The following is a 12,500-nucleotide window of genomic DNA, read 5'->3' as shown; positions in this document are numbered from 1 at the left end:
GACTGGGAGGAGGAACCAGAGATCTCATGGTTACTGGGAGGAACCAGAGACCTCATGGTTACTGGTAGGAGGAACTAGAGACCTCATGGTTACTGGGAGGAGGAACCAGAGACCTCATTGTTACTGGGAGGAGGAACCAGAGACCTCATGGTTACTAATCGGCCCCTCTTTCCTCTAGGCCATCCATCCCACCCAGTACTCACCAGAGAAGGAGCACAGCTGAAGATGAAGGTGGAGACAGACGTGAGGTAGGCAAACTTCTTCATGACCTTCAGCTCCTCTCCGCGGATGTCCTCCACCTGGTCCTGGAAGGACGGCTCCCACGCATACAGCTTCAGAATCTGGTGGACGAGAGAGGTACGTTTGGTTTGGTTTAGTTTGGTTTAGTTTAGTTTAGTTTAGTTTAGTTTAGTTTAGTTAAGTTAAGTTAAGTTAAGTTGAGTTAAGTTAAGTTAAGTTAAGTTAAGTTAAGTTAAGTTAAGTTAGGTTAAGTTAAGTTAAGTTAAGTTAAGTTAAGTTAAGTTAAGTTAAGTTAAGTTAAGTTAGGTTAAGTTAAGTTAAGTTAGGTTAAGTTAAGTTAAGTTAAGTTAAGTTAAGTTAAGTTAAGTTAAGTTAAGTTAAGTTAAGTTAAGTTAAGTTAGGTTAAGTTAGGTTAAGTTAAGTTAAGTTATGTTAAGTTAAGTTAAGTTAGGTTAAGCTAAGTTAAGTTAAGTTAAGTTAAGTTAAGTTAAGTTAAGTTAAGTTAAGTTAAGTTAAGTTAAGTTAAGTTTAGTTTAGTTTAGTTTAGTATAGTGTAAACTGTACTGAGATCACCATTAGCTTCTGTCCGTCTTAAAGGTGGAGTCAGCGATATTGGAAAAACCCTTGTTGTCAAAATCTCTTTTGGTCAAAATCAGTGAATATCTCCTCACGATGCGCTACCTGTCTGTACTGTGTGTGTGTAAAAAGAGAAAGTGTGGGGGGGGTTGCACCATAGCTAGCAACATACCCGTTTACAAAGCCTAGGCTGTTTGTAAACACTGGATATTTTTCAGCACCAACACACTTAGCACGGGTAGAAGATGTTCAGTGAATTTGACAAAAAAAATATTTTGACAACAAGCTTTCTCCAGAAACGCTCACTCCACCTTTAAGGACGACGCAGGAAAGGGAAGGGTGATGGAACACAGCGATAACATTCAAACCTCACTGAGTCAGTGTGTGTGTGTGTGTGTGTGTGTGTGTGTGTGTGTGTGTGTGTGTGTGTGTGTGTGTGTGTGTGTGTGTGTGTGTGTATGTGTGTGTGTGTGTGTGTGAGTGTCAGTGGACCCCAGGTGGTAGATACAGTATAATAGAAGGCATTTGGACTAACATTTCAGCCTTTTCCTGAGGCACAAACACCTTTGATCTAAAGAAGAAAGCTTCTCCAGTTCCCCACCTCAACCTCCACCCCTCTGTCTGAACTATTCATACACACACAAGCTCCTCACACATATGGCCAGACACACACACGCACGCACACACACACACACACACACACACACACACACAAAGACAAACAGACAGACAGACGCATGCACACACACACGCACGCACGCACACACACACACACAGACACGCTCAAACATACGCACACACCCACACACGCACACACACACACACACACACACAGACACGCTCAAACATACGCACACACCCACACACGCACACACACACACACACACGCTCAAACAAACACACGCTCAAACATACGCACACACCCACCCACACACACACACACACACACACACACACACACACACAGACACACACAGCACACACACACACACAATGTAAAAGCTTACCTTCATTCCGTTGAGTATTTCATTCATGATTTTCAGCCTCTTGTCTTTGAACTTCATGTTCTCAATCTGAAAAGAGATCACGTACAGGTAAGCAGGGAAATTCAGATGTTCCTTTATGTATATATATATATAATGAATTGTTTATTATAATATATTCATGTTGCCTTTGTTGTTTTGTTTGCACATAATGACATTTCCCTTTGAAGACTTCTCTGTTTCCGTTTTAACATGTAATTTTTATTTTATTGGAATGTTCTATTTCTATATTCATTAGCTTTTAAATGTTTTATTCATTCCCTTTTCTAATGTGTATTATGTATTTTAATCTTGCTGTATTTCATGCCCCCTGTAAAGCACTTTGAATGGCCTTGTGTCTGAATTGTGCTATAGAAATAAACTTGCCTTGCCTTCGATCAAGTGTTTTCTAAGCGGTTCTTAGAAAAACATATTTGTCTGGGGAGAGTGAGACACACTTGACACTCATTAACCTGAGTTTATAGGATCTAATTGAAGGAATGATGTGTATGCTAATGACACTGTGCTTGTTAACCATATGTATGCAAAGTGTGCACAACAGAATAACTGTATTGATACAACTGTATAAATACAGGGACCACAAAATATGGATCAAAAAAGCAGGAAAAGAAAACGATTTGATGATAGGTCCACTATAGGCAAGGCTTGACCAATCACTGTTCACTGTCTCTTGTTTTACTCTATAGAGGCATATGTTTGAGTAGAATGAACATTTTGATTTTATAACATAAACTACTGACAAGATTTCTACCAAATTCACAATAAAAATTATTGTCATTTAGAGCATTTTCAATAAGTTATGTAGAGATGAAGATTTAAGAAAAATCCAGACTGGTCTCTTAATTTTTTCCGGAGCTGTATTAGGCCATGTACATTCTTATTCCGGAACACCCCTAGTATAAAGTTTATTGACACATGTATATTTGGTGTAAATAAATCCCCCTCTTCCCCTAAAACAGAAAAAATTAAATAAATAAACACAAAACTATTCCCAACTCATACATGCTTCATTCTGTAACATAATAGATAGATAGATAGATAGATAGATAGATAGATAGATAGATAGATAGATAGATAGATAGATAGATAGATAGATAGATAGATAGATAGATAGATAGATAGATAGATAGATAGATAGATAGATAGATAGATAGATAGATACTTAGCCTGAACCACTAGCTATAATCTCAAGTGTTCATTAATATGCAGTATATAGAGTATGTCTCTTTTTCTAAATAAATAAACCTCGAAATATGAAATATGAATTCGGACCAACGACAATCATTCCTAAAATTACATCTGGTCAAAGGGGAAGGAAATGAAAAATAATGTTTCCGGCAACTACAATGTCAGCCATAGGAAAGTGATGGCTATTCTCATGCGATGGCCACTCACAGAAATTGCCTATGCTCCCTCTTATTTGCTCCACTACTGTTTTTGCAGAGGGGCTACACTGAGTGCTTGTTCGCATATGCCCAACCTTATTGCAAATTGAATGCCATGCACAAGTGTTCCAATTTTTTACTACTGGACTTTCAAGATTCAAGATTCAAGAGGGTGTATTTGTCATATGCACAACAAGTACAGCAGCAGTCATTCATTGGCAATGATATACTTGAAATCCCAGGCTCCTCTCAACAATGCAATATAGAAGCAAAGAGAAACACTTCAGCTGTAGCCGAATGTAAAATTTCATATTGATTAGTGTATAAAGTTAATTGTATGAAAGCACAATATGATTGTTGTAGAAGTCCAAACTGTGAGTTGCTGGGAATAATAAATGATACCTTTGCGATGCATTTTGTTTTTGCCCGGGCGCACAGACGGAATGAATGATTTTTCTGTGTTATAAGGAGTCAAGCTGAGAACGCTTTTCCTCTCCGCGCTGTTTCTGAATTATAGTCTAACTATGGTAGAGTGTCGCAGAAGCACAAACAAAAATAAGCTGTCAAAAAAGCTGATAGCACAAGGCCAAAGTGAAAACCGTAACCAGCAATTAATTTTCAAGATTGAAAGGAATATTTTGCGATGGAAGCAAAGCACTCAGAAAGCCTCATGGCCAAGTAAACAAATATATTTAAGCAATAGCACACGAGAGGGAGCATGTTGTCGCTCTATATCAGCACTGCTGTGATTCGGTCGTAGGCACGAGGCCGCAGGCCGAGTGCCGAAGAGAAACACAGCAGTGCTGATATAGAGCGACAACATGCGACCTCGAGTGTGCTATTGCTTTTATACAGCAGTTTTACATCTGAAATTCACAAGTTAACTTTAAAATGTTATCTTTAATAATTTAAGAATGTATTTGCTTCCGCCAACACAAATAGTTCGACAACAGCAATCAGAGCGGAGCACGTTGCTAAGCAACAACTTTACGCGAGTGAACTCGTCTTGCTTTGTTTACTCTGGTCACATTAACCACGGCGGCCCGATGTCCCGTAAAAATCACCAAAGAAACGGAACGGCGGATCTTAATCTAGTTGGTAATAAGGTCCGCTGCCCAATCCAAACCCCCACGCTTCATTTCCCAGAGTTTATGAGTGTATTTCGGCCCGGGGGAAGTAACGTTATACAATGAGGTGGGCAAGCTAGGCTAGGCTAATATGCTGCGCTCGTATTATTCAGCAGCCTGAGTTTATCTCCACACACTATTGCTGTCTTCAGTAACGTGAGTGTGAGCGACTACCGCACACTGTCTCTGTCTGTGTGTGGCAGCGATGCCCTCTCACAGGGGAGAGACTCGCCACAGTCAACCTGAGTCACACACACAGATAACACACAAGTGAAGCTCCGGTGAGTTGACATTTTCTGCTACCCGTCAGATTTTGCTCCCTAGTGGTTCTGCGCATGCGCATTCCGAAAATAACAATCCTGCGTGAGCAGCCGTCAGATTCTGCTACCTTTTTTTGCTACCGAGTATTTTCTTCAAAACATGTTTTTAACTGCGTAATTATGCTACACATATGTTTAAATTGTGCCTTTTGACCTGTGAGCATGTAGACACTGGCTTTGCTGCTGAATATAGAAATAAAATGATAGGCTTTTCTATGTGTTAACTTTACCAGACTCGGAGTGGAGAAAGTTTTCGCCGGTGGTGGTGGTGGGAGGGGGGTGTACATAGGTAGTGGTGTAAAATAACGTGATTCTGTAGCGGGAGCATTATTTGATAGAGACAATTGATCTCACATTATACCCTACTAAATCTATAATAACGTTATAAAGTAGCATAAAAATATACAGCTTTCAGTGTAGGCTACATGGGGTGAGTAGTGGTGTTGTAAGTAACGTGATTCTGTAGTGGGAGCATTATTTGATAGTTAATGGGTCTACAGATCAAATACGCTACCAATTACGTGAGGTAGCATTTTCTGATAGGGTAGCATAATTTGATATAGGCTATTAAACACTAACAGCATCAAAATATGCTCCCCATATTCCTACAGTGTAGGCCTACACTGTGTGTAGGCCTACATAGGGTGAGTAGTGGTGTAAAATAACGTGATTCTGTAATGGATGCATCGTTTGATGAGGTAATTGTCTATACGCTACCATGACGTAGGGTAGCATTTTCTGATAGGTAGCAAAATCTGACGAGGGAGCAGAAAATGTCAGAACACCGGCTCGTCAGTGAGCCGCGGAGTGATTTTGACAGTTGGTTTACAGTTTGGTGAACAGTCCGAGTGATGTTGTTGGCTAATATCAGCACTCCTTCAGAACGCTCAGAAGGTCTCTCGTCCAATCAAATCACTCGCTCAGAACCAACTGCTGTATAATAAAAAATAAATATATATAAAAGTCTGTTTGTTATTCAGGATATGATGTGATGATATTTTGCCTGTTTTGAAATGAGGAACGTGGAGCATCTTGTGGAGTGACTTCCTATTTATTTCACGAATAAGTGAATGCTTATTAGGTAACATAAATTGCTGTTGACTTTACTTAAGTTTTTCTATTACAGGTATATATATATATTATTGCTGTATATAAAAAGTGTGAGACTTTGTAATAATAATAATAATAATAATAATTAAAAATATTTTAAAAAAATACAATTTTTTTTTTTGCTATTCTGCTCACCTTGCCTGTATAAATAAAAGAAAATAATAAAAAATAATTAAATTAAATTAAAAAAACATTCTGCTGACCTGTATTTTCCTGGCCTTGGTAGCTAGCAGTCCGTTGATGGGCCCCATTAGCACCATGACAGCCAGCCCCGCTAGCACAGAGGGTCCGAGCTCCATCCAGAGAAACACTATGGACAGGGCGATCTGAAGAGGACACGACCACAGCAGGTGGATGAAGTTTGTCACGTCGTTGAAGCGTTGGGCGTCGGCAGACATCAAGTTCACCGTCTCTCCAACCGTCGTCTCTTTACGCGCCTCGTTTGATACCACCAGGGCCTGAGGACAAACAGGGGAATGGAGGTTAATGGAAGTATGTTACATCTCTACCATTGTGTCCTTGAGCAAGACACAGGGGCCAACCAGTAACCATGAGGTCTCTGGTTCGACAAACAATTTAACAAGGGAATGGAAGTGTTTTTATTTATTTTCTATTTATTTTTTAACCTTTTTTTTTATACAGGTAAAGTATATGGAAGTACGTTAAATCTCTACCATTGTGTCCTTGAGCAAGACACTTTTTATTTTTTTTATTTTTTTATTAGAAAAAAATTAAGAGACAAGTCTGGATTTTTCTCAAATCTTCATCTCTACATTACTTAATGAAAATGCTCTTAATGAAAAATAATGTATTGGAATTTGGTAGAAATGTTGTCAGTAGTTTATATTATAAAACCAAAATGTTCATTCCACTCAAACATATGCCTATAAATAGTAAAACGAGAGACACTGAACATTTAGAGTGGTCTCTTAATTTTTTTCCGGAAGCTGAATATATTTCTCCTTTATCTTTTTACCTTTTTGTAGACAGCAGCCATGATAGCGGTGCGGACCTTCATGCCCAATACGAAGCAGCGCTGGAAGTATTGCTGTAGGAAGAGAGACTGCAGTATGGCCACGACCAGCAGCAGCACAGCATACAGATAACCCTCCCAGGCAAAGCTAGACGCGTCTGTGGTGAACGTGATAATCAATCTGTGGCAGAGGGAAAGAGTTTGGTTATAGGGCAGTTCAGTAGTTGTTACAGTGTTATTTCTATCATGTAGTTTAAAATATGTAAGGTATGATTACATGATTGTCTGTCTGTCGTCTGTCTGTCTGTCTGTCTGTCTGTCTGTCTGTCTGTCTGTCTGTATATCTATCTATCTATCTATCTATCTATCTATCTATCTATCTATCTATCTATCTATCTATCTATCTATCTATCTATCTATCTATCTATCTATCTATCTATCAAGTACTGCATAGTTAAGCGAAGAAGGTTAGAAATGTTGTAACGGCCATTAACTTTCTAATTTGACCGCAGAAAAGGCATGAAAATATAGATGAATGGTGTGATTATGATTTCCTTTAGCAAGTAACCATGGTATACGCAGGTTAATGCCCTTCCAGGTGTTCAATTATCCATGAATAAATGGACTCGGATGTGGCTTCCATTAATTCCTGCTAATTTGACACCTGGTCGATGGGCATTAACCCTTTCTGCTAAAGCACTTACATCAACTCAACTTTCCACAACCATTCTTACTATTCTGAAGGTCAACACAAAAGCATTAAAGACCCACTTCACCGGTGGACATATGAAGGTGTATTGAACTCTGAGATCCTATGTAGTATAAATGTGCAACATTTTTTAGAAATCGGTTCATCCTAGCCTGAGAAAAGGCAGAAAGAGTGTTTTATGGTCTCACTGTCTAACACTACATTTTACCATGAGTGACATCACACATGGTAAAATGTAGGGTTAGGATTAACAGGACAGCTGGGCCAAGGGAAGACTGAGGGAAGAAAATCCTCAATCATTATATTATAATAGCGATTTTATAATGATAGAACGCCGATTCCGTATGGGTGAAGTATTCCTTTAAGTAATCAACTGGCAAAGTTGCATGATGATATTCAACGTCACCCTATTCACCTGCAGTGTCTCGTTTTAAGAGCTATACACTCGACTGTGACGTTACACATCTGTTACAGGGATCTTTACGGTGAAGAAAAGTGTATGAATGAAAACAATCAGCAACTATTGACTCTGGGTTAATGATTAACGTGATCACTGGCAGACTGAAGCAGCAAACAGCAGGACATGGCAAACATTCCTTTTTGTGAAAGAAACAGATTCCGGAATGACTTTGTGTTCCGTCTGTGTTGTTGTTTATAAGACACACACACATAATGAATGTAGAATTAAAATGAATGAAATAAATGTAAAGACTCTAGTAATGTACATGAACAATGGTATGCTTACCAGAAACAAGAGACCAGATATTGGTGCCAGAGAGAGAGAGAGAGAGAGACAGAGAGACAGACAGACAGACAGACAGACAGACAGACAGACAGACAGACAGACAGACAGACAGACAGACAGACAGACAGACAGAGAGAGACAGACAGACAGACAGACAGACAGACAGACAGACAGACAGACAGACAGAAAGAGACAGAGAAAGAGAAAGAGAAAGAGAAAGAAAGAGAGAGAGACATAGACATAGACATAGACATAGACATAAACATAGACACAGACACAGACACAGACAGACAGACAGACAGACAGACGGACAGACAGAAAGAGACAGAGAAAGAGAAAGAGAAAGAGAAAGAGAAAGAAAGAGAAAGAAAGAGAGAGAGACATAGACATAGACATAGACATAGACACAGACACAGACACAGACACAGACACAGACACAGACAGACAGACAGACAGACAGACGGACAGACAGAGAGTGAGAGACAGAGAGACAGAGAGACAGAGAGAGACACACACACACACAGACACAGACAGACAGACAGACAGACAGACAGACAGACAGACAGAGCTTTATTTTACACCGGACTCACTTGAGGAGTTGAGGACTTGCAAAGGCCAGCAGGTCCGTTAGCAGTTTGAAGAATGCAGATTCCAACAGAACGCCTTTGAAGCATTTGTAGATCGTTGGAATCAGCCACGCGTCTGGATAGTTATTATCCTCCTCCTTCTTTTTCTCCTTCTTCTCCTTCTCCTTCTTCTTTCCAGCGTCTTTCTTGTCATCCTAAACAAAAGATATAGTTTGTTTGTGTTTGAAAATACATTGATGGGGTTAGGGGTTAGCATTGCGTAGTGTAATCATGCTTTCCTCACATTAGAGGAGCGGCTATAAGTGCTTATTTTCGCCAGAATCTTTCAGTTGATGATACAAGTGTGAAAATTGGCACGAGCATGAGTCTCCTTGGGTCACCTGACGTACCATATCAGCTCTGGCCTTCGTTGCAGTGGTCGCGGGTTTAAATCCGACCCGTGGACCTTTACTGCAGGTCATCCCCCCTCTCTCTCTCTCTCCCCATTTCAACTATGTACTATCTAATAAAGCTTGAAAATGCCCCCAAAAAATTATCTTAAAAAAAATAAGTGTGTTGTCTTACCATCATCAGCACATCCTGACTGACTCCTTTGCCCAGACCGTTTTGAAAGGTCTCTTCCTTGTCCTCCTTCTTCTTCTTGTCCCCTTTCTTCTTCTTCACGGGTCTGTTTAGCAGTCGAACCCGGGCGGCTGCCAGCTCCGGCTCCATGTAGTGGCTGAAGCTCTGGTGGATGTGTCCCGTGGAGTCTGCACTGTTCAGCTCCCACATGTCATCCTGGACCAAAGGCTGCTTGTAACCTCTCACCACCATACTGACAGAGAGGGGGGGAGAGGAGAGGTAAGGGGGTTATCTGTGTGTGTGTGTGTGTGTGTGTGTGTGTGTGTGTGTGTGTGTGTGTGTGTGTGTGTGTGTGTGTGTGTGTGTGTGTGTGTGTGTGTGTGTGTCTGTCTGTCTGTCTATCTATCTCTATCTAACCCTTCACCACCATACTGCACACAGGGAGGAGAGGTAAGGACTGGAGGTTATCTGTCTGTCTGTCTGTCTGTCTGTCTGTCTGTCTGTCTGTCTGTCTGTCTGTCTATCTATCTGTCTATCTATCTATCTATCTATCTCTAAAAAAATAGCACTCTCTTCACTGATGGTCTCATTTGCTGTAACGTGTCATTTATGATCATCAGAGGAAAATTGAGACCGTTTCAGAAATCTTCAAAAGTTCCTCGAAGCACCTTTAACTAAATACATTGTGAACACCTTGAAGGATGTTCTCTGAAGTTGGCACAAACTCACATTCTGATGAAGAGGATAAACTGATAACATTTGGAGGTCAAAGGTCAAAGCTTAGTGTGACCTTGCGTATTGTGAACATAATATCTCAAGGCTGTTTCTTTCAATTCAAAGTTTGCAGAACTGTCGCCTCTGACCCACGGAGGAGCTGAATACATTTTGGAAGGTCACTGTCCCAAGTTGCCTTTGTATTTCTATATAGGTGACTTCACCTTGTACAATATTGCAACTTCTTGGAGAGCTTTTTCCTTCTTTAAAGCATTGCCTGCCTAACACCACTATACTTTCATCATTAAGTCTGTCTGTCTGTCTGTCTGTCTGTCTGTCTGTCTGTCTGTCAGTCTGTCTGTCTGTCTGTCTGTCTGTCTGTCTGTCTGTCTGTCTGTCTATCTATCTATCTACATCCATCCACCACCACTCGACTTTCATCATTTGATAATTGTCTGCCTCAGAGGTGTTTCATACAACCCTCAGGCAGGCAGTATTTTTTATTTATTTATGTTCTTGGCTTTTTGAGCACATTTCATTGATTTGATCTATTTTCACTACACTGTATGTCGTGTTCTTTTGTTATTGATATATTATAGCTAAATGAACAGTGAGAACTTTACCTGTGAAACCAGTTGAAAGTGATCCTGCTCATAAATGCCGCCCCTGCTTCAGGATTCTGTGGATGACAACACCATAATATTACATACAATAGATTACGCTCGGCTGACAGCAGACTGGTGAATGGATGAAAGTTTAATGTTAAAATAGTTCATTTATGGGGGGGGGGACTCTCGTGGTGTAGTGGTTAACCCCCCCCCCCCCCCCACAGGACCACAGGTTAGAATCCAGCCCGTGGTCATTCTCTGCATGTCATTCCCCTTTCTGCCCCATTTCATTACATTACATTGCATGTCATTTAGCAGACGCTTTTATCCAAAGCGACTTACAACTGGAGCACACATTCATACACCGATAGCAGCAGCAGCTACCACGCAGGGTGCTGGCTAACTATCAGGAGACATTTAGGGTTCAGTGTCTCTTTGCTCAGGGACACTTGGACATGTGGCGGGGAGAAGTTGCTGTTCGACCACCTTACCCACTGAGCTCCATCCCCACATTTCACCTCTGTCTCTCCAACCTGTCTAATAAAGCTTACAAATGCCCAAAAAAAAATCTTTAAAAAAAAACATGGCGTACCTTCTTCACCCTGTCCTGTGCCTCTAGTGGGACGTCCGGCAGAGCGGAGAGGACGAAGGCAATCAGCTTCAGACCGAAGGAAATGTAGAAGAGACAGAAACGAGGGACGTCCCTTATCTCTCCCTGATGGACAAAGAACAGAAGGACAAAACGAGAATGATATAATGTTATGTATATCTGTTGTGCCAAGGAGTATTCACTTGATTAAAACAGGTTGAATTCAAGGAGAGAGGCACCCTAAAAAGTATGCATTACGCACTTGGAATGTTTATTTTTTGTTTTATTAGAGTGCCATTCTGTCTATCATTGTCGGAGTCTATATGTATTTGCGCGTATATGTTTTTTTTTTAATGTTTTATCAGCTCTGCTCTGAGGACTTGTTCTTACTGGCCGTGCCTAGAGTCCATACTGAACTGGGGAAAAGGGCATTTAGTTATGCTGCTCCTTTTTCATGGAACCAGCAGCAAAAAGCACTAAAACTTAAAGGCCTACTTCACCGGTTTGAATATGAAGGTGTATTGAATTCTGAGATCCTATGTAGTATAAATGTGCGAAAAAAATTGAAATCGGTTCATCCTAGCCTGAGAAAAGGCAGAAAGAGTGTTTTTTTTAACCCTATATTTCTCTTTCTCGTGACATCAAAGAAAGAGAAATATAGGGTTAAAAAAAACTTACTTTGTAAATATTACTGTGATGTCACAGTAATATTTACAAAGTACGTTTTTTTTAAGGAGCTGGTTTCTCTAAACAGATTTTAATCCCTTCTGAATGACTTTGAAGCTGTTGGCTCTTCTGTCTGTACATGCTTTGTTTCAAAATTCATTTTATCATAAATCAGACAATTAACAACACATGAACTAACCCTTCGGTAATAACCTTCAGAATAGTGCTAGGAATGATTATGGAAAGTTTAGTTGATGTAAGTGCTTTGGAAGTTGAGATTTTTGGTTCAGAGTAGTGGGGTCGGGGATTGTTTTTTGAGATAATGGCTGTCGAAGATACTCGTATTGGAGGAATATACGGACGCAATCAGACATAAATGAACACTTTGGACCTTTTATATATAATAGTTTGACAGAAGAACATGTTATGGAAGAGAAAATAGCAGCCACATTGGACTGTAGTGTCTGTCTAGTCTCCAAAAAATCGATCCAATGTATTTTTTTTTTCATACCGTCTTGAGTGCGTCTCGTATTAGGGTCTGGAAAGG

The 12,500-nt window shown here is 40.2% G+C and overlaps 1 protein-coding gene across 1 annotated transcript in view; it reads right to left on the bottom strand.

Annotated features, from left to right (window-relative positions):
* The window catches only part of abcc2 (ATP binding cassette subfamily C member 2), a 55,497-nt gene that overhangs the window by 37,090 nt on the left and 5,907 nt on the right, over positions 1 to 12,500 (bottom strand). The window contains exons 4-12 of the mRNA XM_080037373.1: positions 12,465 to 12,500; positions 11,291 to 11,413; positions 10,714 to 10,769; positions 9,380 to 9,629; positions 8,819 to 9,009; positions 6,778 to 6,955; positions 6,005 to 6,259; positions 1,824 to 1,889; positions 204 to 341 (exon numbers count right to left, since the gene is read on the bottom strand). The exon at positions 12,465 to 12,500 is cut by the window's right edge and continues 105 nt beyond it. Of these exons, the coding sequence (XP_079893499.1) occupies positions 204 to 341; positions 1,824 to 1,889; positions 6,005 to 6,259; positions 6,778 to 6,955; positions 8,819 to 9,009; positions 9,380 to 9,629; positions 10,714 to 10,769; positions 11,291 to 11,413; positions 12,465 to 12,500 (1,293 nt within the window). The remainder of the gene's footprint in view (positions 1 to 203; positions 342 to 1,823; positions 1,890 to 6,004; positions 6,260 to 6,777; positions 6,956 to 8,818; positions 9,010 to 9,379; positions 9,630 to 10,713; positions 10,770 to 11,290; positions 11,414 to 12,464) is intronic.

This window comes from Ammodytes marinus (genome assembly GCF_949987685.1).
Source record: "Ammodytes marinus genome assembly, chromosome: 11".
Lineage (NCBI taxonomy): Eukaryota > Metazoa > Chordata > Actinopteri > Uranoscopiformes > Ammodytidae > Ammodytes > Ammodytes marinus.
This window is presented reverse-complemented; position numbering and strand designations above follow the sequence as displayed.